This window comes from Brugia malayi (genome assembly GCF_000002995.4).
Source record: "Brugia malayi strain FR3 genome assembly, contig: Bm_v4_Chr3_scaffold_001, whole genome shotgun sequence".
Classification (NCBI taxonomy): Eukaryota; Metazoa; Nematoda; class Chromadorea; order Rhabditida; family Onchocercidae; genus Brugia; species Brugia malayi.
The window spans coordinates 9,629,495-9,657,118 of record NW_025062477.1 but is presented as its reverse complement, the minus strand read 5'-3'; the positions used below and the strand labels follow the sequence as shown (position 1 = coordinate 9,657,118).

Genomic DNA, 27,624 nt, shown 5'->3' with positions numbered 1-27,624 from the left:
TCAGTATTCCACATGTAGTACGAATTTTCGAAATTATCTTTGTATTTCAATTTTCCAATTTCAAAAACTGAACTTTAACTGCTCAAGCTTTTATTTAAGTTGATATGTAATCCTTCGATGCAAATAAAACGATTGTAAGAAATTCCTTTATAAATGAGAAATTCTTGGAGCGTTTCTTGATAGTTAGCGGCGGCGTATATTTACAACAATTTTGGAAAAAATTTTATTAGCAATTGTACTTACTGCTAAATAAATGTTCATTTGTAGAAAATCAACTTTTCAACTGTTTGAAGTTTAAAATCATATTGACTGATCAAACACGAGAAGGTGACGTGACATATAGCCTAGCTGTAGATAATGGTATGACTTGAGAAATTTGCAAGTCTCCAGTGTTTAAACTTCAGATAAGTAAAAAGATTTTTATGCATATTCAGCAGTCTGAAAATATCATGGTTAAGCGATAAAAGTTTTGTCTTTATTCAAATGAAATTTGACCATTTCAGAGTCATTTCTTTCATACTTCTGTTGCCAATAGATTTAATACAAGCCTTTTTCGCTCTTTCAAAACTTGTCAAAATTCTGTTCCTGAAAATGCGATTAGCAGGAAATTGCTAGTAAAGTGAATTCAAACTTCTTCAAACATTCTGTTTAACTTAATTTTTTGTTCGTTTCCATCTAGAACATCAAAAGTTTTATTTAATATGATTTTCTGAATTTCCGGAATGAACAAAAATTAAAAGTTGTTTTTTCAAATAACGTTATTGATCGATAAAGCAATTATAAGTTCTTAGCTGTATTTTTTTTTTTGGATAATTTGTTGGGAAGTGAACAATGAAAAGTGATTTCTAATTATAATCATTATTAAAATTCAAGGAAAAATTATGGTGTTCTGAACCAAAGCACCTGAAACAATACATTAAATTCAATCCATACGAAGAAAAAAATAGCATTGTTGACTTCTTTTTTTTTTCAGTTAATCATAGCTTTTTCTCCAGATTGAAGCCAAAATCATTTTCGAAACGAGTTATCAAATAAATAAAAAGTAGTGATTCCTCTCAGATATGTTTGATAATTGTAAACTTTCATCCAACTCTTTGTATAAAATTCTTGTTATTTTTTCGAACAATTATAGCATATTGTTCATCAGCTACAAATAAACTATTATCGGTGACAGCGGCACATTGTTCTGCTGCTGCATTACTCCTCATTACTTATTACTTTTTTAATCAATCTGCAAAATAACTCATCGTCTTATTTCAAGAAGACACATTATTTTATATCATTATATCGATATTATATTTCTTACGTGATCATGACCGATGATTAATCTCGAAACTTTCTTTCCTTTTACTGCTAAAACTATATAAAGCTTTCAGCGTTTAATTACAAAAAAAGCCGCAAAACTTAATTTAAAAATACAATTTAAACTCTCTAAAATGCATTTCATCATAAAAGATTTCTACCGCAATATTTTTACACTCATCATTTATGTTTTTTTTTAATAGTTTCTATTTATGTTTTTGTTGAATTGACGGACTCGAAAATGTTTCCTCAATAAATTCATCTTTAAGACTAAACTCTGTAGGAAAAATTCAATAAAAGTTTTCAAAATTGTACTTTTTTCTTCAAACCTTGCTACCTGCTTATCGATCCATCTAAAATTACTCAGTTTGTTCTTATAAATGTTGACAAGTGCAAAACTATATTTCTATATTCACTACTGATATTTTTTATACATACCATGAAATCAAATTTTTTACCGATTTATCCTTTCCTAGAAATATTCTATATTTGAAACTCGAAAGATTTTTTCCCAGAGGGAATGAAAGCATTGATAAATGTTAAATTATAATGTAAACAGGAAATATCGTTGGAAAAGTAATAGAACAAAAACTATGTTATGAAATCATCGAATTAGTAATCTTTTACATTTCAGAAGATGGCGTCAAAATTGTTTTTATTTTGTGGCTGTAACTGAACTACTTCAAGTGTCTGTGCTATTCGCTCTTAACTTCAGACTGTTGAGCTAATCGGATACGCTCCTTACAGAATTTCTTCTTCAATTTGCATATTTAACGACAGCTGTGCTAGCATCCCTACAATTATCATTTCACTAATAATCGACCTTAACATCAACGATGTACAACAATCCTACCTGTGTTCAATCAAATACTACTGTTACTACTACTTCCGTTCCTGCCACACACCCGGATTATTCCATTTATGTCCCTTACTTTATTAATCTCATCAATGGTAAATCTTTCCACCAATTTCAAAATTTGTTGAAATTAAATACTAAGAAAATTTTTTATTAACTTACCGCTGTGATATGAAAATGATATGAAAGATATGACCTCATTATTGATAATTGCAAAGTAGAATTCGAAAAGTAGATAACAGGCCTGAAAATGTTGATGTCTCCCAGCGATATACTTCAGAAAACAAGGATATGTTTACTTTTGATTTTTTTTGATGTAACGATTCTTGCAACTTCTCCCAGAGTGCATTTCTGTTTTGAAATTTTCTTTAGCTTTAACTTTTTTTAGATCGTGCCGTAGTGAATTCCTATTACGGTGGTGCACATACGAGCCGAAGTGCAGCCTACCGAACCTACCGAAGTTACTTGCAACTCGATACTAGTCCTATACTCTATCGACAAGCTAGGTTTCTGGATTTTTCTGTCGTGACTAAGTAAATAATTATTTAATTTCATCTTTTCAAAGTTTTCATCGAAAAAGTTTTAAAAATTTAGCAAACGTCTTAAACTCCATTTTTGTTACAATCAAAGGTTGATATTGAAGTTTCTGAATAATCAACTAATTGGGAGGAACACAAAAAATTAAGTACTTGTGAATGACTGTTGCAATATCTCTATCAGTATCCTCCTGTGCATTTTTTGTCTCTTTCAATGCAACGATTCCATTTGAAATAACATAATAGCATGTTCTTAAGATTATTTAAAGCATGCATTTCAAAAACAGAATCTTTCCAGAACTATACCAACACGAACTCAACCGCCAAAAATCTACAAGATGGTGTATACCAAACGAAATCGTGGTTATGCCATCGATCCATATTTTTTTAATGCAAGACAATATAGGTTCTATCATTGAATTCGACTAATTTAAATACTTTTTAATATCCAATTAAAACTTTATATTTTTAATGAATATTTGCATGATAACTTTTATTACACACTAATTGTTAACAACCCCATTTTGTTCTAGAAGCTATTCCGGTCCTTGGAAAGATGCTAGAAAGTGGCCGATGTATCGAAAAAAGAAAGAACCTTCTGGTCGAATAGAAACATATCAGGTCAGAATTATTAACCTTTTTAAATGTCCAGAAATTGAAATACTTAAATTATCTTTCTGCAGGAATCAGAATTCGGTGGCAATCCGATAGATCGACAACCTCGTTACTGTCATGGATTATATAGAGGTAAATACATGTATTATATGAAAATGAAGGAATAGAGACGAATGCTTTTTGTTTGTAAAGAAAATAAAAGGAAGCAAATGAAAATTAATTGCAGTGCAATGGAATATGCAACCTACAGCACTGAGACGAATACGACCGTATTATGCACCAAGTTATGCAACCTATCCACCAAGTATCATGAATGCAGTAAGTAGGAAGGAGAAGTACAATGAACGATATTCCATTATGATGAGAGTTGCTATTAAGGCGATCGAATTGGTTGGCGCTTTTTTGGTATTTAGATAATTTGGTGAATTTTTTCATTTAGTTTGAATCACAACTATTTCTGATTAATGTATCATAATAGTGCTGAAAACAGGGGAACATTATTATTCAAAACACTCTTAGTTATGATAATTAAATATGAAACAGTTGCGGTAAAAGATTTCTTGCTCATTATTCTGTAACACACTGCAAAAGAAGTACTGTATTTTGTTTAAATATTATTAAGTAGAAATTTTACTAAAAGATTGAACCCAAATGCGCGTGATCTCTGCGACCACAGTATTCTTTCCTCTGTTGATAGTAAGTTAGATCGGCGTTGCAATCATTTCGCAGTTATTAAAATGAATTGTGCTTAGTGATTGCAAAAGAAAATCACTGACAAGAGCTATGATTAGTTTTTTTTTTGCATAATATTTTGATATTTGATATTAAATATGATTTAGATGCTTGGAGCTGCCACAGTGGGATTTATAATTTCTCCAGTGAGCGAATTGTCTCTTTACGCATTTGTGAAAATGACGCATACTGAGTGGCAAGGCTTAGTACTTGCTGTTTCCGGATCATTCTCAGCATTGTGTCTCTTTATGTTATTCGGTTCTTTCTTCGGTAATCGATATATGTTATGGCGAAGATTCGTTAGTTATTTCACTTTCTTTATATTTGTAAAATTAAAAAAAACGAATTGACTGCAATTACTTCGAACTGCCAACAAATCTATATGAAAGCATTTGTTTCGTCTCTGTCACAGCTTCTCAGAAAAAGCTTGATTATATGAAGGGTGCACATTAACAATAACTTTTGTCCGTGATTTTAGTGTGACATTCCGTAATGTCTCCAAATCGCAACAGCAGTTGTGCATCAGTTGTTTTCGTCATTGATTACATAAGTGCATCATTAAGTCATTACGCTTTTTCAATCAATTTTAAAATATTATTGAGAAAATTCGAAATTTCTAGTGCAATCCAAACAACCAATACGATGAGTACTGCTGCACTGCTTCTTCTATACTGAACCTCATATGCCACTTTTTTAACGAATGGTTTTAATAGAAGTCTTAAAATGTTGAATTTTCATTTTCTTTCACATGAATATATCGTTTTAGGACTATCTGATCAGCTTAGTTGGCTCATTTGGTTATTTATTTGTTGGTGTTATAGAAGCATATTATGCGACATGTCACCCACCTGACAGTAAAAAAATAATTGGATTAGTTTGTCATAGACTAGAATGGATTATTGCAACTGTAAGTTTTCCATATCTCTTAAATCAAAAATATCTTCGGTCTTTTTATGATAGGAAAAAGGCAGATTTAAGTAAAACATAATGGTTCAATAAAGGAAAAGTTTGAGAATTTGGATACACCGATTGTCATTCTTGCAGGCTCTAATATTCATCAATGTTATCGTGTATATTGTGGACTGTGTGCTGTCATTTCGAACAGGAATTAAAATGTTGTGATCTTTTTTCCTTTTTTTAATTTTACACTAATTTTTATGGTAATTTTATTATTTAAGCATGCTATGATCTGAGCGTCTTTCTTTTTCCTTTTTTAATAGAATTTTGTAAATTTTATAAGACGACTAAAAAAAATTATTTGGAATTATACTTTTTACTTTGTCACTTTTCACTCTTGCTTTAAAGGATTGATATTGCTGAAGCAACAAGAGCGCTGAATTTTCATCCATCAATGTTATTCAAGATTATTTTTAAACAGAAGTGAAGTATGATAAGGATCGGAAAAATACGACAGTTGGAAACGGTGTTAATTTTTAGAACTTGATTAAATCTCATTTGTTATGATTTCGTCCTGACAATTAATGGTAATTCTTCGTAACATTAAAAATCACTTTTGATTGAAAGAACATCATTAATAAACTCTTCACATCGCTTACATATACAAAATGATAAGATAAGCGTTTTGATAAAAATGTGATGGTCTGTTTGCAAAATTAGTAAAAGAAAAAGCCTTCAAACTACAAAAAAGAAAGCAAGCAGTACAAGTGGTTCGTACAAGTGGAAGCTAAGAGATTTTGCAGATCGAGAGCACGAGAATAACAAGAGTATCAGTGACTGCTCCACGAGAGCTCAAATGTTTTTTGGGCAGTCGGAATCCTAAACGGATAACTGCATACAAATTTATGCTGAATAAGTGGATGTTTCACTGAAGTGGAATTGATGTTTCGCATCATTGCTACTGTGATGGGAAGGTTATAAGGTGTAAAATGCGCATAGCGTCAGGTGTTCCCACTCCACTCGGTCAACAACTCCTATCATTTTGCATTAAGCATCTTACTGATCCTGTGGAAGTTCGAATTTCCTCCTAACTTTTTTCCTAGGACGATGACTGACCAAGGATCTGTAAACGCTGCTGTATATAACCGATATTCCGATATTAGTGGTTCGCACCTTTCTAATTCTTCTATTACTTACATTTCAAATTCTTTCAAATTTTGCCATAACAAATGCTTTGAAAAAGTGCAATAGTCAATAGAATTTATTTAATTTTTATACATGCAGTAGTTTTCTATCATCACAGGTGATAGAGAATATAATACTTCTATTTTCACAAAATTTACATATGATATCTTAATTGATAGTTTAATTTATGTCACACCAGGAATAACTTCAGTGAGATGAGAAACATTGTTATGCTCATTTCAACGTCTTATTTTGAATTTAATTTAGTTGTCTCAGTTTGTCTGGTTAGCTGTAATAATTCTATCGTTTTCTTTTATTTTGTTATCTGTATACTCCTGTATTTCTTTTATATATATATATATATATATATATATATATATATATATTTATATACTTCTATTTCTTCTATCTCTCCTTTCTTTATTAATTATTAAAAAGTAAGTGAAATTGAGATTATAGAGTTACGGGTCGTTGTAGATGAAATTTGAGAGCAAGCAAATTAACTTGTTAAACTATAAGCTTAAGCTAAAAGTTAATAAAAAGCTGCAATATGTTGAGCGCAGTACACAAGAATGTGCTGTGAATATAAATTAGCGTTAATTTCCAATTCTCTGCCAAGCATGTTACGTAGAATTCAACAGGAATTGAATAATAATGTCATCATATGTTTATTTTAACTATAGTGATTAGGATTTCAGCATAAGATATTTCATTATCATTAACACTCACAGTATCATTTTTCTAGAATCAGTACGTATATTTGCCACAGGGAGTACGTGGGGACGTTGTCAACATACGGACTGGGATGCTTGCGAACTGGCACGACTTCAAGAGCTTAACGAAGTACTTCAATTTTTTTAAGTTCTGTCCAAGTGCAAACACCATCTAAAAATTTTCTTTAATGTCTGATTTAATTTTTTTAAATCTTTAAAGGAATACCACATAATGTCACATAATTATTCTGCTGTACGCTAGTTATTAGGAATGAAATTATTGTCAATTTGAATTATTCATCAGAACTTTTTCGCATTTCAGTTGAGTGTAGCAAAATTCGGAAATGATATTATATTTTTTAGTTATTATATCGTGATATTAAGATATTACTAGTACTAATTCTATAATTTTCAGGCTCGACAACGAGCAGCGCAAATGGAGAAGACGATGCGCTGGTGGTCAGAATGTACTGCATCATGGCGGCAGAAATGGAGTACGGTACGAAACGAACGAAACCGAGCTCGTGAAGAGGGACATTCGTTGCGTGTAGCACTCACGGAAGCCAAGGTTAGAAGACGGAATGTTCAAATATGTCAGAATGTGATTTGAAATAATTATTGGCTTGTACCACCGTTAAAAAATTGCAACACTAATTAAGAATTACTGATTAAAGGAAATTTTACATTACTCTCTCCATTTTGCTGTACTCTCTAGTTACAATGGTCTTTTTAGAAAAGAACAACTCATACTTAAAACATTGTCAAGTCATCATATGTTAATAATTGTACTTCTTGATAACTACTTCAGGAAGAGAACAAGAAATTATTAAGTATGAAACGAGCTGTGGAAGCTGAAAATTCACGTATGAAAGCTCACATACATTTATTGCAAAAAGAACGAATAGCCAGCCGAATGGTTAATTTTTCATTTTGTGTTGGAATTTAAAAATTGTTGAAATTTGCTAAAAGTTGAAATTTCAAGGGAACACCACATTTCAAGAAGAACGCAGAACATCGTCATAGTAATAACAAAAGTAGAAACACATTCACAGTTAAACGAAACAATGTAGTTTTTTTTCATGATCAAAATACTGTTTGACCTTTTAAACATGAATACTGATTTCAGCCACTAGAAGTGGATTCTCCGCCAGAGACACCATCAGTAACGGTTGACGAAGAGTGCCAGGCACGACCGGATTACATGCATGCCTCAGCAATGACCGATCAACAGGTATAGAATACGTCAGTTATAATTGTATCAAGTAAGGTTGTGAACAACAAAAAGATTACTCTTCAGTTCTTAACTCTGATATTTCCTTGGTTAGTTTCATGATTTATGAAGTTATGATAGAAAGGAACAGGTCAAAATGTAGTAGACACTAGATTGCGCATATTCTGGATATAAATCATCTTTCGATCTCTGAATATCTGATATGAAGGATGGTGATGTCACTGATTTTGTTTGGAACTAATGAAAAACATTTATGAACACATTCATGAGACTGAAGAAAGACATGATCTTGTAAACACTTTATTTTCCTTATTTTTGGTTTGAAAAAGCATCAAAAAAGTTTAATGGACTAAAATATTTCGAAATTTGTTTAGATTAGAGATCATTTCTACCCAATGATTAGTTTTGCTTTAAATTTTAAGGAAATCAATTTTTGTAGTTCGATATGAGCTTTTCACGATGGATGCGTTTGGATGGATCACAGGGAAAGCTATTCGAGTGGGTTTTTTTTTTTTTTTTTTCGATATTTTATTCAAAGAAATTTATTCTTTCGGAAAGAGAGCGAAATGAAAATATTATAGGAGTATGCGGAGATTGGAAAATCGATGCAGTGAACTGCAAACTGAATTAATGATGATGGAAGCTAAATGTACTGAACTTGAAGCTTCTCGTGTAGCTGCGAAAGAGGAGGTTTCTTGAAATGTTTATAATGCACTGGACTTTAGTTATTAATCGCCAGATCAAAACTATTGGACTGTGTTATGATTAATAGCTTCCTCCTTTCAAACCTGAAATCCTTGATGAAATAGTTACTGAACAAGTCTCGTGATCTCAGTACTACTCTTATTCTTATTAGATGGATATTAATTCCTTCCCAGGTGCAAAAACACTTATCTACGCATCATGCCTATTGCATAAATTGTGATCGTTTTGTTCACATTAATTTGTGAATTTAGATTGAGGAGTTAAAACGCTTTCAAGAACAAACATCCTTCAACAGTGGCACAACTTCACAGAAGGATGCAAGAGAAATTGAAGCGGTCTGTCCTCCTCCGCTAGTTCTAGAAATTGCCAATGTGATAAAAAAACGCGCTGACTTACAGTTTGGAAAATAGAATTAAACTTATTACACCTCAATAATGAATCAACATATTTGATACTTAATAATCTCCAGAGAAACCAAATATTGCATAAACGCTCGCAGTTTGAAATGTTGCTCATTATACTACGAAACTCAATTATTTCAAAATTGAAAACTTTTTTGGACGAGATTATTTTGCAGATAAAATCGGAACGAGATGAGGCATTAAGTGAAGTTCAAACACTGAAGATGGAAAAGGAATACCTGATGCAACAACTTAAAATGTTGAAGATCACGATGGAGGAGAGTGAGCCAGAACCACCTAGGCCCATCTGATAATATCGGCGCTCTTAACCTCCCACCACGGCTTTGTATTGCAAGTTTCTACAGTTTTTTTTGACGATAACTGCATGGCGTCAATTTCTGCATAATTAGTTTACTGTTTGGAATGCAGCAGAAGCAAGAAAATGCAGGTTTCTTCATTTTACCTCGCAAACTTGTAACAAATTATTTATGATTTAACAACAATGTTGACTGATAAACACACCAACAAAAAAAATGCAAAGAAAGAATTAGCTGTAGTTACAATAGAAGAGGAGTAATCAGCATGAATTCTATAAAGTTGAAGCCACAAGTGTACGATGCAATAAAAAAGGTTATAAGAATATGGGAGACATATATTAGAACTATTGTGAACATTAAATAGATCTGGAAAATATTTAAATTACAAATTAACACTGAAAAAAATGTGCTTCTCAGACATATTTTAAATCATCTTGAATAAGAGTACAGATAGCGTTCAGACACAACCGTGAAGAATGGTAAAACAGGTAGGATAATCAATATTAGGTTTCAAGTGACGGTAAATTTCAGAAAAATTTCGAAAAAAAGTCACCCAAAAAGAAAAAACAAAAATTATCAAGGGATAATAACATGAATATCTTTATTAGCCAGATCAAGCAAATTACATTTAGACGATATATATGCTGCCACGGGCAGTGGCTCTAAGGAAAGCAATAAATTTGACTTGGACCATAAGGAAAATGCGGTACGTACTTCATAAAGTAACCTAGTATGTGTTAGGACTGCATCATTTGCTACTAGCAATATACGGTGCTTTCGGGAACCATAATGCACTGTTACTGCAGATGAAGTTGTCCGGTAGCAGACCAGATGTAACTAAATCAATTTAGATTAGAAATACCCACCGAAAATTAGTCAAGCATGGATTATAAAAAATATATTCACTTCAGGTAGAGAAAAACTTTTTGATTTCTTACAACATAACTGTCACTTACTAAGAAGCACATATTAGTCATTTCGAAACTGAACATTATGTCAACATACCTCTACTTGTGCATTCTTCACAGAGCTGCAAGATACTGCAACTGGTATTTCATCATTTGGTACACTGGCTAAACGTACTGGAGTACCCGTTGTGTTTTCAATAAACTCACTGTAATCTTTAATTACTGCAGTTAGACGATGGTTAGGAGGAGTTACTTTGCAGTATGTTACTGCCATATCGTTTGGCATCAATTTGGCCTGTAACATAACGTAGTTTCCACTCTTTCTGCCAAAAGTATGGAACAACAACTCAATATTAAAATCTGAATAAGGAATTGAGATGCAAATTCTGTTGAAAGGAATGATATTTATGGAAAACCAGAAACCATAATAATCTGATCATGTATGTAGTTTGTTATTTAAAATGACTTGTCATTCATTTTACCCAATTAGAACAAGGCTAAGAACTTACAGTTTTACGAAGCTTCTGCACTCGGTTGATAACTTCACGTGCAAAGCCTTCGTCTTTCAGAATGTCATCTTCGGTAGTATCCACTATCACTATTGTCTAAATTATCAAAATTATCAAAAATTTCGGTCAAAAATTATCAAAAATTTCGGTCAAAAAATTACGAATGAATAAAACTTCAGAATATCCATAAAACATGAACGCACATCAACCGCCGTTTTTAGAGTTACAAATAATAATAAAAATAACAAATAGCTTCAGAAAGACCTGGCCATCTGAGTGCGCTTCCATTTGTTCACCAGCAGTTTGAATACCACAACATGCATAAGATAAGCTCACTTCTTCATCAGTTAATTCATAACCCAATATATTCAATGTGCCCTGTTCCGCAAGCTGCTCCAATTCATTTTCCGTAACATGATTCTGGAAAAAAAGGGAATCTTTCCGAAACTTAAGTAATTTTTTAAATGAATGCTGAAAGTACACTTATTAATGCAAGAAAAAATCTCTCCACTGTTAAATCGTTATAAAATATTAAAATGCATAAAGCCTCACTTGTTTTCCAACAAGTGGCAAAGTACCTAGATTACACCTAAAATCCAAAACTAAAAATGCTTAAAAATTTAATGCAAAATATATAGAATATCTTTCAAATCTGTCCACAACAACCTTCAGATAATCAACAACTTTCTTTTGATCGCCTTTCAATCTGGTACCAAGTAGGCGAAAATTTGGTTCCGCTTTCAGATGAACACCGTATTTCTCTTTATTGTGTGAAACAATCAGCATCCTTACGTTAACTTCTGCTACAATATAATTTTGCATTGAGAGAATGTCATCTAAGAACTGCTTTTCACGATTGATTACGATCATTTCTTTCAGCGGATACTGTAAAATATTGCTATAAATGTGAAAAATACATTATATATATATATATATATATATATATATATATCCTCAAAAGCTCGGAAATGATGGAAATTGAAATTTACTGAACTATTACATAAATAAACTGCTAGACGAAAAAAAAAAAAAACAGAATTAATGCACCTTGACTGGTATACCCTTTCTTTCCCGCAAAACGCGGACAAGATCAATAACTGCTCTCATTCTTGCAACTCTTTTCTCCACTGATTTGTCTATTAACTCACTTCTGAAAATTCAAATAACCAAAAATAGAAACCCTGCCGCAGTCATGAGAGTAAAAGAAAATACTTCCTATTGCGTTTTGGGATACATTCATTTCGCCCAGTTTAGTATTGTAAAAGAAATATGCTCCAAAAGCTTCTAGGCAAGACGACACTATCCCATATGATAACTAGTTGTATCCAGATAAAAGTACTGTTTCACATTATCGATGATAAGGTAATAAGAAATCAATAAACAAACCATAAATAAATTCTTACAATGCTTGTGGAATCATTTCAAAATGTACAGATTCACTAGATGATAAAGAAATATGCCGTAAATTATGCCACATATGTTCACAAAAAAAAGGTGTAAATGGTGCCATAAGTCGGACAATCAGCAGGAGAACATTTCCTAATGTCGAGAGGCTGTGAGCACATTCTTTTGGGCCATCTTCACCCTAGAATTTATGCAGACAATCTTTTCAAGCAAAATAATCTAATGAAGCTAATTTTTTAAACAGTGAACATAAAAAGGACAAAAAAATTATGCAACAAAAAAACATTAGAACTTTGCAGTCCGATTTTCAATAGAAAAGCTTTTGCCAAAACTAACGAACCCATCAATTGAGAATATAAATGATCCATTAATTAAAAAAAGGTAAGAGAGCAAGAGTGGAGCATCCCCAAAGAAAAAGATATTAAGTTTATAATTATAATATACCACAGATTATAATACACCTAATTTAATTATATTCCATAGAAACCTAAAAGAAACAAAGATTTACTTTCATCCTTTTCCTGTTTAAGCGTATATAACAATTTGTTAAAGAGTCGAAGTATTTTGTTAGTGGCGTGACAACTGCATAAAGTCGATATGCACTCATTTCATTTCTAACAAAATTTAGCAAGCTATTTGTAAACGACATAATCCATTTATCCATTACATTAATCGATTTAGCGTCCAGTAATGTAAATTCTTCATTAATAGTCTAAAACACGATAGTTCAAAACTGCACCATGTTATTAAAAAAAAACTAAATGATATAATTCTAAAGTATTAAAGAGACTAAAATTGACTGTCTTATAAAAAGGGTAACAGCATTTTTAAAGCCCAAATTTCTTTTAAACACGGCAGACAAACAAGAACCGCAATAAACAAAAAACTAACATATTCGTAAACTTTCACATTCTGGACGAAAAATCTGTATGCATTGTACCATGGTAATAATACATCTTTCAATACGTCTCTAACACCTTCCTCTCGAAAACGCAAATTTTCGCCACGAACAACAGGTGAATTGATCAAATAAACTCTCAAAGCATCAGCACCATATTTTTCAACAATCTGTAAAGGTTTTTATGCACAGTGAACAGTATTATAAACTTGTGTATGAAAAGTTACTGTCTCCCCAAGTTTTTGAAATTTGTAGGAATTTCAACAACCAACCTTCAAAGGATCCGGATAATTTTTCTTTCGCTTCGACATTTTTGAGCCATCAGCAGCAAGTACGAGACCATTGCAAATAAGATTCTTGAATGGTGGTCGATCAAACAGCGCCGTTGAGAGAACCATAAGGGTATAAAACCAACCTCGTGTTTGATCGATGCCTATGAATTTACAACCTAATAAGGCTACAACTAACAAAACTTTTTTGTTTAAAAAAAATTGTAACAACTGAAAACCTGCAGCAAGATTACCTTTCAAGAATAATGGCGAAAAAAGAAAAGAAAATCGCCGTTCTATCAATCTCGTAATTTCGAGATGAACTAAAAAATAACTTGAAAGCCCAGTTCCCATAAATCACAGTCACTAACGCTGCATGAATCCAACTAATGGAGTTTCTTTTTCAGTATTACCACGTATGAAAAGGATAAAAATGCAAAGGATATTGAATAAATTACGTTTTTCCTAAAGTTTGACTTCATTTTCTAACCATTACTATCTACATGAACTTTTTTATGCCATTATAAATTATACCGTAGAAGCTAAGCTTTTTTCATCAATGTAAGCAGCTGATTTGTACATAATCCTAATTCTACTGATAAATATAATAATATAAATCGGTCTACATAAGTCAAATAAATACTTCGGATTCTAAAACTTTACTGAACTATCGCGAGAGAAAAACAATCCATATATGATTTCGCGCCATGCTTCACAAAATCATATTTATAAAATAGCATCAAAAACCTTCGGCAATAAAATCAGCTGGAAAATTATTTTCGAAATCATTCTTTCTTTCGAATGGGTAATGATTTTGAGCGTAAGGCATTGAACCAGACTCGAACCAGCAATCGAAAACTTCGCTAACCCGATGCAACACTCCACGACCAGTGGATGATGGTATTGTAATGTGATCGACACTGAAAAACAAAATTCATCGCTTATATATATATGCTCAGAATTAGTTTTCTCTCACTTTATTTTAAGGATCTCAGTAGATCCATATACCTGATATTTTAATCACTTTATATCACTTCAAAAACTCACTTTTCTCTGTGCAGATCGGTTACTTTTTGTCCCGACAATCTTTCTAGCTCAGCAATTGAAGCTGGCGCAATGATTTCCTCCAAATCATCACTAACCCATAAATTTATTGGAGTGCCCCAAAATCGATTTCTTGAAACTGTCCAGTCTCGAGCATCTTTTAACCAATTTCCAAATCTCTTCTCCTTCACAAAAGACGGAACCCTGGAAAAACTTATCTTAATATCTCATCGTAACATAGTTTCAAGATTAAAGTTTCTATATCGCAACTTAGATAGCAGCATTAAACTAGCCAGTAAGTTTTGTCATTATTGGTTAGCAATTTTGGCACGATTTCTTCAACGCGAATGAACCAGGATGGTACCGCCATATACAGCAGTGGTGTATCGGATCGCCAACAAAAAGGATAATTGTGCTTCACTTCACTCAATTTGACAAGATTTCCATGCTGCTAAAATTAAGAATAGTAATATGTCGTAATCTGATTCAGAACACTGAATATATCAACAAACAGTTGGAAAAGATCAGGAAAGCGGAATAACCGAAAAAAAAAAATTAAAGTCGAAGTCAACTACTATGCCAAGAAGTTTCATTACTCAGTCTACAAACCTTTAAGTATTTGCAAATATTTTTGTCTGCATCTTTCACATATTGACCGCGGAAATCAATGATTTCATCTCTAAATCGACCACACTCATCAACTGGACAGATCGGTTTCATATCACGAGTTATGACACCGTTATCCAAACATGTTTGGAAATCAATCTAAATCGAAATATAACCAATTTCGATTTATTCTAATAGAATAATTGTAGGCTATGTAGTCAATTTGCTTTGAAATGCCTAATTTGAAATCTCGACTAAAAGTTAATAGTTTGAAAGTTGGCAAAGTAATAAGGATAAGTGCCTAAAAATAACAGGAATCAAAAACGTGAACACAAACGTTTGATGACGAAAGAAAAAAAGCAAAGCGTTTTGTATAACTTACCTCTCCAAAATAGGGAGCTTGATGGACCACACCAGTACCTTGGTCAGTAGTGATATATGTAGCAACAAGAACCCGAAATGCACCATATTTATTTTTCATTTCGGAGAAATACGGAAAAAGTGGCTGGTAGGTTTTACCTTCTAAAACTTTTCCCTTGAATCGATCAACAATCTCGTAATCCTCGACATCTTTGTACAGTTCGGATATTCTCTGAAAAGTAAATTAGACTGAAGAATCACAAATAAAGCACATATTTATCCATCAATTAAAAAAAGCTGAATTTGCAGGAAAGCTTATTTATAAAATAGCAATGCAAACAGCTTGTTTATTTACATCATTTTGATAATGATAAATGAAGCTACCTCTTCCATTAAGATATATTTCTTTTCAGTTTTTTTATCCTGAACTGTGATATAAATAAGATCTGGATGAACAGCTACACATAAATTACTTGGCAAAGTCCACGGTGTTGTCGTCCATGCAGCTAGTTGTATAGATGAATCATCATCCATTGTGAAACCAACGACCACTAAAAACAGCATTTGATAGAAGGTTTGGAAAGTTAAAACGAAAATGACCCATTTACATCAAAATTTTCCTCCATTAATATCTTCCAATTTTGAATCCTTTGAAATTCAATATAACTGAACCCGATCGTGTAGAAACAATGATTAGCTCAATTTTCGACTCTTAATATGAACCATCTAAAATTCTAAGAGGGTGAAAAACAATCCATTTATCTCCATCAAATACTTCGTGAATGAGATGACAATTCGCAATTCACAATTGCAGAAATAAGTAACCATTAAATCAGAATACCTGCAGGATCAACAACATCTTTATAATTTTGTCCAGCTTCAAAATTTGAAAGCGGTGTAGAACAAGCTGTCGAAAACGGCATGACCTAAATAAACGCTATTTTAGTTCCTCAAAATATAAAGTAATGAAATGTTTTTTTCATATTCAAGAGTATATTTCCAAATCAAAATTGAAATAAGGAATCATCTCATTCTTCATAGACGCAAAAAAAAAAAAAAAAAAAAAAAAGAAAAAAACTGTTTCACCTATTAACTGTGTGAGTGAATACAAGAAAGAATCATCAGCAAAATCAAATGAAAACATACCTTGACTCCTCTGTACACAAGTCCTTTTTTGAATAACTGACTAAACACCCACCAAACACTTTCCATGAACCATGGATAAAGTGTCTTATAATCATTTCGGAAATCAATCCAGCGTCCCATACGTTCAACCGCATTCTATAAAAAATTCCTTACGAATAAAATTGGAATAACAAATTCTAGAAAAGGTAAAGAAAAAAATTACAATAACATGAATATTTTGGAACAAGTATTTTACAGTAACAAAGAATACAGCTGGGACACTGCACAAACCTCCCATTCTGACGCGTATCGCATAACAATACTTCGACATTCAGCATTATATTTATCAATGCCTAATTTCAAAACATCATGAGGACCTTTAATTCCAAGTATTTTATCGATTTCGTATTCCTGAAATAATATCGTTTTACCAGCTATATCCTTTAAAATAATGCTATTTCCCATCTTTACAAAAACTCATTTTTAAAAGATTTCAAAACATACTACTGGAAGGCCATGTGTATCCCAACCAAAGCGACGCTCAACAAAATATCCGTTTTGATGTGCCCAACGAGTAACAACATCTTTAATAGTTCCAGCCAAAATATGACCATAGTGAGGTAAACCTGTAGCAAACGGAGGTCCATCGTAGAATGTATAACGTATTCGGTCTTTGCTGAGCCTAAATTTTGCTACAAAATGTAATGATGATAAGGATTTCGATAAATTATTATGATAGAAAATTATACCAGAAATATGATAGAGAAAATCGTTGTGAAGATATTTTAGTACTTCTTGAGCATTTACAAAATAGTTGAAAAGTACGAAAATTCTTGAGCCATAGATATAGCATCTGAATTTGTTCAAACTAGAACGTTATTAGATGTTAAAGAAAATTTAACAGAATCACTTATGAATGTTAAACAACAAACAACAATAAAGTTCACTCCAAAGATTTAGCGAATATCTTCTCTTTTCGCCACCATTGAAGTATTTTTAATTCTTCAGATGCGAAATCGATCTGCTCGCTGATTTCTTGAAGTTTACCCATTCGAGAGCAGTGGAGAGTAGTTTAACGACGATTTGTGGATTCTTTCGAAACAATCTTAATGACCAGGTCACCTGGAATAGAACGGACGTTAAGTTAAGAGGTTAAGACAGTTTATAGAAGTAAATGAGATGAATCATACAGCATCTCTTCCAACTTATTTTCGTTAAATGAATCAGCACCAGCTGCATTTCGACACATCACGGGAATGTTTAAAAGGATAGGGAGAGGAGACAGGGCTTGAATCTGTAAAAAGGAAGAGAGTGAGGAAGGGAATACGAAAGAGAGAAGGAGAAGTGAAGATGGACATGAGGACAGGTATCCACTTTCTTCTTATTGGTTCAAATTACTCTTGCTGGGAGGTTGAGAATGTCACGTGAGGACAAGGTTTAAATATTGGTACCTTGTTGAACACAGCTCCGCTGCCCCTGTTTTCTCTTCAAAATAATAATAAAAGACTGGTCTCGACCAAGCATAATACTCAATCTATGAGATTTGTTGCAACCCAAATAAATCTTATAGAAATACGGAATGATAAAAATACTTCTGTATCATACAAATATTTCGAGATGGTTAAATTAAAAATTGAATATTTGGTTGAAGGTAATAAGTCATAATTTCAACTTTAAGAGTAAGTAATGAGGTAATAAACTGTTCAAATCTTATGATGATGACTTATTTATAATGTTTTTGGGATTTTTCAACTTAATGATAATAATTTGTAACTAATGTTATGTTTAAAATAATGTAAATCCTCCAATTTGATTTTTAATGTCTTGAAAATCTGCCTGATAGTGGAACTTGCTTGCAATTGTAAAATCATTATAAGCGGTCACACTGCAATGGTAAGTAACTACCATTTTTAAGCAACACTCATTTCTGTTACCTCAATTCTGGAGTACAACTTCAAATTCTCATCCACAGCTATAACAATTATATCCCATATGAACTAAAGAAAAACAACTGTATTCTTTATATTTTCAAAAATTGTAATGTAAATAGTAATAATTTCGTTGATTAGTTGTCTATTTCCATTCAACAAAGGGTTAAAGGAAAAACGTTATCGTCACTTTATCATCAACAAGATCTAAAACCAAAAAAACTTCCTACATGGCCTCGAAATCTGGAAGCACTTCGTGAGCTGCCATAAGGCACTTCTTAGTTTCTGTTTCTCTGTTTTCATTTTTGTCTCCTTTCACGTTGTGGAGAGAGGTTAAGAAAAGTTTGTTGAATTTTTGTTGCAATATTAAAAATGGATAGATTGTAAGATATCTTATTTCATTTTTCAACTAATTAATCTTGGAAACATTGTCTATAAAGCATTATTAACTTTAGTTAGCTACCTTTTCGCGTCACATCTCCCAAACTTATTTTTTAAGGACAGTTATTGCTTGAAGTTATTGTTGTCGTAGAATATTTAACTTTTCCAGACAAATTTATTCCAAATTCTCTTAAAACAAGAATGTTAGAACTTTAATCACTAAGTGAAATTTCAGCTGCAATGCAAGAAATAAATACAAAGCATTCGGAGTTGGTAAACATTTATTGTGCTTACACAAATAAATGACCTTTCATTGAGAGCGAAAACACAACATGTTCATTCTTGTTCTTTCAGGAATTGGGTTTTGAAAGCAAATTTCGGAGAATATTAATGATATTGAGGTGGGGGCGGGAGCGACCATAAGACGGCTGTACGATCAGCGCTGGTACTCAAAAATGAGAAGTCGTGTGGATGCCATCTGGAAAAAAATGAGACCTTCCCTGACGATGATCTCAGTAAAACATGTATTAATTGACTGCATGTGTAAAGAAACATTAATATCATGATTTATGTAATTTGAGTGTATACGTATAAAGGTGAACTTGGTGTGTAATTTAAGTAGCGACATCTAAAGCTAATTAAAGATTAAGAAATGATCACCTGCATTGTATAACTTTGTCGTTATGCTCAGCGACTGGGAGGTACATTAACGGTGTCATCAAATCACCTCTCATATCTGTGATAACCACTCTACAAAGGATGCACCAATAATCTGAACAATTTAAAAAATGAGGACATCTGTAATGAGAACTTAATAAAGCTACCTTTTATCGTAAGAACCACTAAGAAGATAATATGCAGCGTTACTGAATCGTACAGTACGAACTTCGTCGCCGTGTGGTCGGTAAATTTGCACAGTTCTACCACCGACAATATCATAAAGCATTACTGATGCATCTTCATGTCCTGATACTAGTAATTTTCCACTTGGATCTACGCAAACTGATGTCACTGGTGCATCTAAAGCAGATAGAGTGAATAAAGCTGGTGAATTGATCTATGTTAGAAATTAATGATTACTAACTGAATAAACAAAATTTTAACTGTGCTGCAAAGGGACTTACTCGAAGTTTTACATTTAGGAGAAATGATGCTTACTGCTTCTGGGCCTCTTAGATCCCAAAATCGTATCGTTTTATCTTGTGAACAGCTAACAAAATACCCGTTACACCATGTATATAAGCCAAGAATGGGAGCTGAAAGTTAACGATTTTGTTGCACTTCCTTCAAATTTTATGTGTTTTAATGCACTTTGATTGGTACATTTGAGAGTGGTGAAAGAAATTCAGGTATGCTTGTAGAGCTTCCATTAGACATATCGGCAGATTCTCGTCGATCAAAACCTACCGGTATGTCCTTGATATGAGCTTAATGGTTGACCCGTAGTACAATCCGTTAAATGGATGCGGCAATTACCAGCACCACCGGAAACTAATATTGTGCTTCGACTCATCTTATCTTCCATGAAAATTAAATCACGCACTGTACCGTCGTGAATATTCAACTCCGTTTCCGCACCTGAATTTTCTAGAATTTAATCGGTTGCCTCTAACACAAGTTATCATTTCCAGAAATGCTGTCAAGAGTTTGGTTTCTAAAAAAGGAATAAATAATCAAACCGACTCGTTTATATAACGTTTTACACAACTTTATATATAACAGCGCACCAATTTTGCAATGCTCAGTGTTAAAGGCCATTAATCGAAGTGTTTTATCATTGGAACCAGTTGCAAGTAATTCACCGGTAGGATTAAATCCCAAACAATAAACACTGCCACGATGCTGTTTTGGCCTTGACAACACGACCTCAACATGATGTGCAGCATCTTCAGGTCTGGAATGAAAAAGAATCAAAACAAATCAAAAAAAGAAACTAAATTACACAGATTTTCACTCACCTATCCGCGCTCCCATCCTTTATCTATAGATCCTTTTGGTGGAAGACTTATAAAGTAACTGTTTAGTGAGTAGAACCAACTGCCACTACTTTTTATATGATCCATAAAAGGATATGTCTGACATTATCCGGTCCACTACTTCTTCTGTTAGAGACCATAATTTTTCAATTTTTGGTAACAAAGAATATGACAGGTGTTATTTTTCAGTCCATAAAATTTCTTTTTATAAAAATATCTGAAATAAAGACAATGTACCTAAACTTCCTGAGGTCAGGATATTTACAAATAAGCATTTGTTTCGAGTTGGTTCCCAATGCAAAAAATCGACCAGTTGGATGAAATGCCACAGTCCGTATTGCTTGTACATCTTCATACCTGGTAAAAAGTATGTAGGATATCAATTGGCAAAACCGGATTTTAAGCGATATATTTGAAAAATGTCATTCATAGAAACGAACTCGAAACTTACCGACAAATTGGAACAAACTGCACACTAAATCCACTTGCTGAGCAAGCTGCTTGAGAAACCACAGCAGCAGTCTGAACACCAACTGTACTGGCACTTCTTCTGCAAACGGGTAATCGATCTGATTTTGTAGGTCCGACGTGACACTCTGAAGTCGTCATGGCTTCTGGCGAAATAGATAGTGCCTTTGATACTTTGCTTGACTAAAGAATTTTGAAAGTAAAAATGTAGAATCATTGGAAGTTAACAAGGTGAACAACGGCAGTGAAAACAAAACTTAGACGCTTAAACTAAAGAAAAAAAAAAAAAAAAACAGAAATTGGGTACAATTATGGTTTGTATGCATGAATTAAATCATTCTGAATAACTGGCACCGTCAGTGGAACTTTATTTGTCTTCCATTGAGCGTAATCAGCTGCACATGACGACACACCACCAGCCATTGGTAAATCTGACGTATTCGGCGTAGATGTTGTGTTATGCATCTGATTATTTAAATCAGCAATTTGAGAAGATTGTAAAGGCGCGGCAAAGTGCAGTCTTCCTCAAAAAGAACGATATTAATATATTGTACATGAGAATAGGTGAACTGGATGGACTTTCGAGACACGTTCGAATCTTGTCACGAAAAGAATTAATTTTTAATGTTATAGCCTTTAATTAATTTGATTACAGCCATCTTAGTGTCTATGAATATAATTGGTAAGCAGTTTTTTTCAATTATGACTAACCTTGCTGACGCAGTTGCCGATTTGAAAATTCCTGAAATAAGGATGTGCTCATCGCGTTATTCACACCTGTGGATAGCGTAGGTAATGGAATTGGAGGCGTTGAATCGTTGTTGATTGGTGCATTAATAATATTTAGGGAATTCTCAGTTCGTGTCGATTCAACCAAAGAGCATTCGCTAGGTGTAGAAAGTTCAGGTACTGGTGGCAGGGAGCCGATTCGTTGGCCACGTCTCGCCATGTCTTCTAGCTGATGACGTAGCGTATTGTCCGTTGAGAAGGTTAATTGTGCCATCGAGTCCATTATCCGTGAGCTAATTATATCCATATTCTGTGCTGTAATGACTTGCCTGAAATGGTTACATCTTGTATGTGGAAAGATGGTAAAAAAATAGATTAAGATAAGGTGAGACTGTGATGCATTTTTGGCCATTTGTTACGATAAAATCCTCCTGTAAGACCGGGAAATGCAACTTACTGATTCCGTTGTAAAGCAGTCAGCATTACACCTGTTGCATTCGGATATGACAATCGATCGTATGTTTTATCAGGTCGGCTACTTCTAGTATGTTCCGATTTTTCAAACATTGCATCAATCATTTGACTCTGAGCCATCACCTCTTTAGGATGCTCTTCCGTGTTATTCTGTATTGAGAAACCGACTGATGGCATTGTAGAATACGACATTGGGTGCAAGAAATTTCGTGTACCGGATGAAACACCTTCAAGGAGAATTCTTCGAAAATTTTGTAATCGTTATTTCAAATCAGTCCTACCTCATTTAGCAAATTATGGAAGCGAAGACGAACAAGGGATGGATATTTTTGATTGCAAAATCTTGACTTTTCGATAAAAAACTGGCGTATCGTCGAAACAATTCAAAATTAACCGACAGCAATTGATGATGACATCGATGGTAGTACCATAGAACGGCTCATTTTTTCAGCGCACTTCAACTTAATGTTTGGAACCAAAGCGTGTGGAAAGGTGCCATCAGGTTTGATTGGTGTTGCCAGAATGTGTTCTGTCCATTGAGCTTCCAGTTTAGGTTTTCTGAATTGATCAATTCCAACAGAAAATGTACACATGATAATTAGAAATATTTCTCTCAAAAATATTGTGTCCTTAAGAAAAACGATCTATCTTGGATTAAATCACTGAAATCCAGAACATTAGAGATGTAGAATCTAGAACATTAGAAATGTTTCAGTAGTTAGCGCATATAGATTATTATTGAATATAGTCGCGAAACTTGCTTCACTTTATCAAATTTCAAATCCAAAGCTTTTTGTTCAAAAGGTATTGTGAACTGTTCACGACCAATAGCTGCAAGCCAAGATATTAGTGATAAATCTGTATTCATTAACCGTAATTTGGCAGATAAAAGTGCTGTTGGAACTGCGCCTTTTTCGATACCTAAACAGATAATTACACATTAGATAATTTCATCATTATTTCATCCCTTACATAATTATTTGCTGAATTTTATCTACTACATATTATCCTAACACGTTATTTATAATAACGAACTGTACGCTGTAATAGTAGAAGCCAAATTAATTATAGCGATTATATCGGAGAAAATATTTAAATGCACCTAGCGGATTTTCTGCAAGCCTCTCAATGTACTCTATGGGTCATCTTCATATGACTTGACAGATCCAAGGCTTCATTTTATTTGTTCTAGTAGTACTATCTACCATGCTATTTATCTCACATCCTTCATAACAATTGATAGCACGTTATTTAATTTCTTCTATAACAGTGAGAAAAAGTTCTTTTGCTCAACGGTATTATTCGCCAAGCAACATAGATAAATCCAGAATAGGGATCCTTTCAAATTTCTAATTTTGGATGTTCATATTTTTTGACATCTCACTTAATTTAGTGCAGTTTGCATGACTATATTTGTTCAGTTATATTTACATGTACTGTTTCTCACAAGTATTCATTTAATTGAATTCAATGCAAGACCTAATTCTTCCCAGCCTATTTACTCACTGTTTAGTCGTTCACAAAGAAATATTTACCTTTCTGATCGTTGACAGCCTGTGCCTGACAGTAATCCACGCAACCTTCATACATTGTCCCCTTCACAACCAGTTGCATCAAGCGATCATTCAATGAATGCGATAGTGCTTGATCCGCGTTTCTCACTGTCGAAGGTAGTAAAGGTGTAACCATTGGTTCGATCTGAAAATGAATCCTTATTAGTCTATCGGCAATATTTTTCTGCTCATTATACTCATAACTTGTTTAAGTTATTTCATAAAGCCACTTTTATGCTTTCGAATCTACTTCTAAATGCAATGTAACTTACATCATTTCTTTGACTCACAATTTGTGCAAAAATAAAAATTTGCTGTTACTCCAGATAACCTTTCGAAAGCATTCCACTCGAGCGCTACTTGGATTCCAGTTTTTGAAATCAACGTGATCAGATAACTTAGGCAAAGTGAGTAAAGCGCACAATGCATGAAAATCCTCTGACGTAGGGCATATATGTTCCAGATCTTTCAAGCATTCTACCAGTTCCTGGAAGAGGAAACATGTAGTTTCTTTTAATTCATTTCCTTGCTTACTTTTTATTTGTATGACTTGTTACCACCTCAACGGTAAAATCGTTGTCATGCATTGGGCCTGGTTCCTGTTTGATGCATAATAGTTCAAAATATTTGTATTTTGTAATGTAATATCGGAATGTTCGCAGATCAAAATCCGGCAAATTCCGAAGAGGCTCGACAAAATCTAACGCACTATCCCACTGACCATCCAGGACTAACTGTCGAAGGAACAAGACATCATCCGAGAAGTCACCGTTGATTATACCAGTCTCTCGTTCCAGTGCTAACTGAATATAATTTAAAGATATTAGAGCAACTATATCACTTATAATTAGTCTAACTGATCTATCATACCAAATTGTAATGAACCTGAGCAATATGCAAGCTTCGAGTTTCCAGGAATTCCAAGACGACCTTGATGACATCTTTCTCGTTAACAGTTATATGCATAGCTCCGGGCATTGTTGCAAATTTAACTGATTATGATTACACATTATAGTCTTAACAATGAATATGAATATAGTTTTGCAAAGCAGTGGTTTCTATAAACGGATATTAAAAGGTTTCTATCGAAAATATAAAATACACGGAAATAAAGGGACGTAATAAACAAAATGTAAATAAAATATGAATTTATATTTGAAGAAATAGCATGAAATTTTCGGATGACATTTCTAGATGTAACAGAGAAATCAAAGATTTTCTTGGCAGAGGCACTGCCTCAGTAAAGGACACATAAAGGACAAAAGTGCAGGATCATAATCTTATTATTGAAGGTAATAATTTCCGAACATTACGATTATTCTGTCTGTGATATTAAGCCGTATTAAATTGATGAGGTATAAATCCAGGTTACAAGTAAGTTGACTCAAGCAAATCTCATTCCCACATACCCCAACTTTCTGGAAATTTTCATATTTTAAATGACAATTCTAACGACTAAATTTATAAATAGAAATACAATCGTCCCCTAAAACAAATTTGAAGCAAAAAATTTCGTAAACTGACAGCATGTAGATATTCAACCTAGATCTGTAGAATAAGAAAACGATGTTTCTGAGAAGGATTTCATAAAAATCCACAGAATTTTTGAAGCATTTACCAGCAAATATATTTTTTGAAGAAGGATTTAAAATATGTTCTTTAAAAATAAGAACTGACCAGAAATAACAAGACAGTGGTTCATGACTAACAGGAATAAACATAAAAGTTATAAGAAAAGGGCTTACTGCCATCAGAGGTTTGTTAGGAAGATAATGAATGTCTCATGGTCGTATATTGAGCACGGATCGATGTTACCGAGGACTAACGCTGTTGAGGACATTAGCAATTGCTATTCACATTAGCTATTTATCGACTTCCGATAACACCGCTGCTGGTGCATGGAAAGACGTTAGAAAGAGTTACAAATGACAGATTTATATGTCTTCCAAGATGCTCTGCGATATATCTAACCAGATGTTTGAAGAAAATTTTTCATTATCAAACAGTACAATGACGAATATATTGACCAGAATTTTATCTTGTCACTTCTTTGTCATTTTATGATTATGAGTAATACTTCAATTTTTCAGAAATTAATACACTTTTTTGCAAATGAACACAAATTATTTCATCCAATTTACAAATTTTTTGATCTATCAGAATTGCATGAATATTCATTGCAGTAAAAATTGAGGATTTGATCTGATCGTGCATTTTCGAAAGAGATTCTGAAGAAATGATTAAGAATTTCAATGCAAAAAGTGGGAATCTAAAAGTATCGTCAGACCATCATACGTCATACATAAATGATAGATTTAGACAAGAGCAGTGTGGAATGAAAATTTTCTGCCATTACTTATCGGCAGCTGACATATCAAAGTACATCATGCAAAAAAAAAAAAAAAAAAATTATCAAATGAAGATTGTTTTTACGTAAAAAAGTTTAAAGAAATTGAGTTTAAAAAAGGAGAAAGTAAATTATACGCCATGATCTTCCAGAGATATTGCCAGTGTGCAGAATTACTGATCTCTTAATCATGGTCACAAAATTGCTTTTAAGTAGCAGCTCTTTTATCACTAAAATAACTGCTTCCAAAAGAGTTCGTTTTCCTTAATACTTTTCAGCACTGTACAAAATAGAATTATTTTCCAAACAAGGAGATATTAAGCCTTGAACAACTCATTTTCCAACATCAGTTACCCATTCGACTAATTCACATAATCACTAGCACTCGTAATACGTCATTTTTTCGGTATTCGAGATTTTCAGAATTGCAGAAAACAAAAAAAAAGAAAGAAAGAAAAAACGAATTTGAAAAATGCTAATCTTATAGCTAGAGAACAAAATTCATTGACACTACAATGAAAGGACTGCTGGACAAATGACTACGACTATTAACGATTTATTAGATCCATAAAAAAAAAATTTATAAATATTAGTCTATTGTCTATTGCTAGACAAATACTTCAAAGTAGTATTTCAATTAATCGATCGTTTATAACATTTTAAAAGCTTTTATCTCCAACTATAAAGTCATTCAGTAATTTAAGTCTTGATAGGCCTTTTTTTAGCCAACGATTAGAGAACCATGTATACTTTTATCATAATAGGGTTTATGATTTATTTTCCTTTTCAGTGTAAAAAAATTATAATTTTTTGAAAAATGAACTAATACAAACCTCATTTTTTGCAATATCGTTTTCAGTAACATCAATTTCCAACCTTTGTTTCGAGCTTGTATTTCATCCCTAATTCCTAAAGCATCATTAATTTAAATTATTAACTGATAATCGGCCTTATATAAGATAATCAGATTGTATTTTTCTAAATTCCGATTATAAATGTATAATATATAAATATATCCAGGTAAAAAAACTTTACTATAGACATTGATAAATGAAAAAAGAGTAGTAGTAGAAAAGAAAAAAAATGCAACAAAACTGAAATAACAAAAAATTCCAATCAAATCTTTGAAGCAAATCACTACAACTGTCAACTACT

The 27,624-nt window shown here is 32.9% G+C and overlaps 4 protein-coding genes across 6 annotated transcripts; 2 read left to right on the top strand and 2 right to left on the bottom strand.

The window, feature by feature from the left end:
- Positions 1-2,138: 2,138 nt before the first annotated feature.
- Bm3028 (Uncharacterized protein) lies at positions 2,139-5,425 on the top strand (the record flags this gene model as incomplete). 2 transcript variants are annotated; one of them, XM_043080659.1, is made up of 10 exons in its annotated part: positions 2,139-2,253; positions 2,547-2,664; positions 2,993-3,100; positions 3,228-3,315; positions 3,378-3,441; positions 3,536-3,699; positions 4,149-4,340; positions 4,808-4,948; positions 5,086-5,156; positions 5,347-5,425. In XM_043080659.1, 10 exons carry the CDS (start codon positions 2,139-2,141, stop codon positions 5,423-5,425), a joined length of 1,140 nt encoding a protein of 379 aa, XP_042936593.1. The 2 variants fall into 2 exon arrangements, with proteins under 2 accessions (XP_042936593.1, XP_042936592.1); XM_043080658.1 differs by having other exon boundaries at positions 2,547-2,691.
- A 620-nt stretch (positions 5,426-6,045) lies between these two features.
- Positions 6,046-9,484, top strand: Bm4315 (Uncharacterized protein; the record flags this gene model as incomplete). The annotated part of the gene is made up of 9 exons (XM_001901427.2): positions 6,046-6,103; positions 6,869-6,966; positions 7,252-7,404; positions 7,645-7,752; positions 7,963-8,067; positions 8,507-8,565; positions 8,649-8,757; positions 9,024-9,107; positions 9,350-9,484. 9 exons carry the CDS (start codon positions 6,046-6,048, stop codon positions 9,482-9,484), a joined length of 909 nt encoding a protein of 302 aa, XP_001901462.2.
- Positions 9,485-10,066: 582 nt separating this feature from the next.
- Positions 10,067-17,664, bottom strand: Bma-iars-1 (Uncharacterized protein; the record flags this gene model as incomplete). The annotated part of the gene is made up of 21 exons (XM_043080657.1): positions 10,067-10,327; positions 10,496-10,693; positions 10,908-11,003; positions 11,172-11,327; positions 11,574-11,792; positions 11,955-12,057; positions 12,311-12,492; positions 12,820-13,023; positions 13,203-13,379; positions 13,482-13,642; positions 14,226-14,398; positions 14,526-14,726; positions 14,816-14,973; positions 15,132-15,287; positions 15,511-15,720; positions 15,873-16,039; positions 16,330-16,414; positions 16,635-16,769; positions 16,905-17,024; positions 17,118-17,295; positions 17,561-17,664. The coding sequence occupies 21 exons, from the start codon at positions 17,662-17,664 to the stop codon at positions 10,067-10,069; spliced, it is 3,444 nt and encodes a 1,147-aa protein (XP_042936591.1).
- A 1,645-nt stretch (positions 17,665-19,309) lies between these two features.
- Positions 19,310-25,100, bottom strand: Bma-nmtn-1 (Uncharacterized protein; the record flags this gene model as incomplete). Of its 2 annotated transcripts, XM_043080655.1 has the most annotated exons (17): positions 19,310-19,400; positions 19,583-19,672; positions 19,747-19,942; positions 20,047-20,178; positions 20,330-20,500; positions 20,650-20,816; positions 21,136-21,255; positions 21,350-21,549; positions 21,721-21,890; positions 22,078-22,424; positions 22,553-22,796; positions 22,964-23,127; positions 23,385-23,490; positions 24,105-24,267; positions 24,454-24,609; positions 24,683-24,925; positions 25,008-25,100. In XM_043080655.1, 17 exons carry the CDS (start codon positions 25,098-25,100, stop codon positions 19,310-19,312), a joined length of 2,853 nt encoding a protein of 950 aa, XP_042936589.1. The 2 variants fall into 2 exon arrangements, with proteins under 2 accessions (XP_042936589.1, XP_042936590.1); XM_043080656.1 differs by lacking the exons at positions 19,310-19,400; positions 19,583-19,672 and having other exon boundaries at positions 19,931-19,942; positions 20,081-20,178.
- Positions 25,101-27,624: the final 2,524 nt, after the last annotated feature.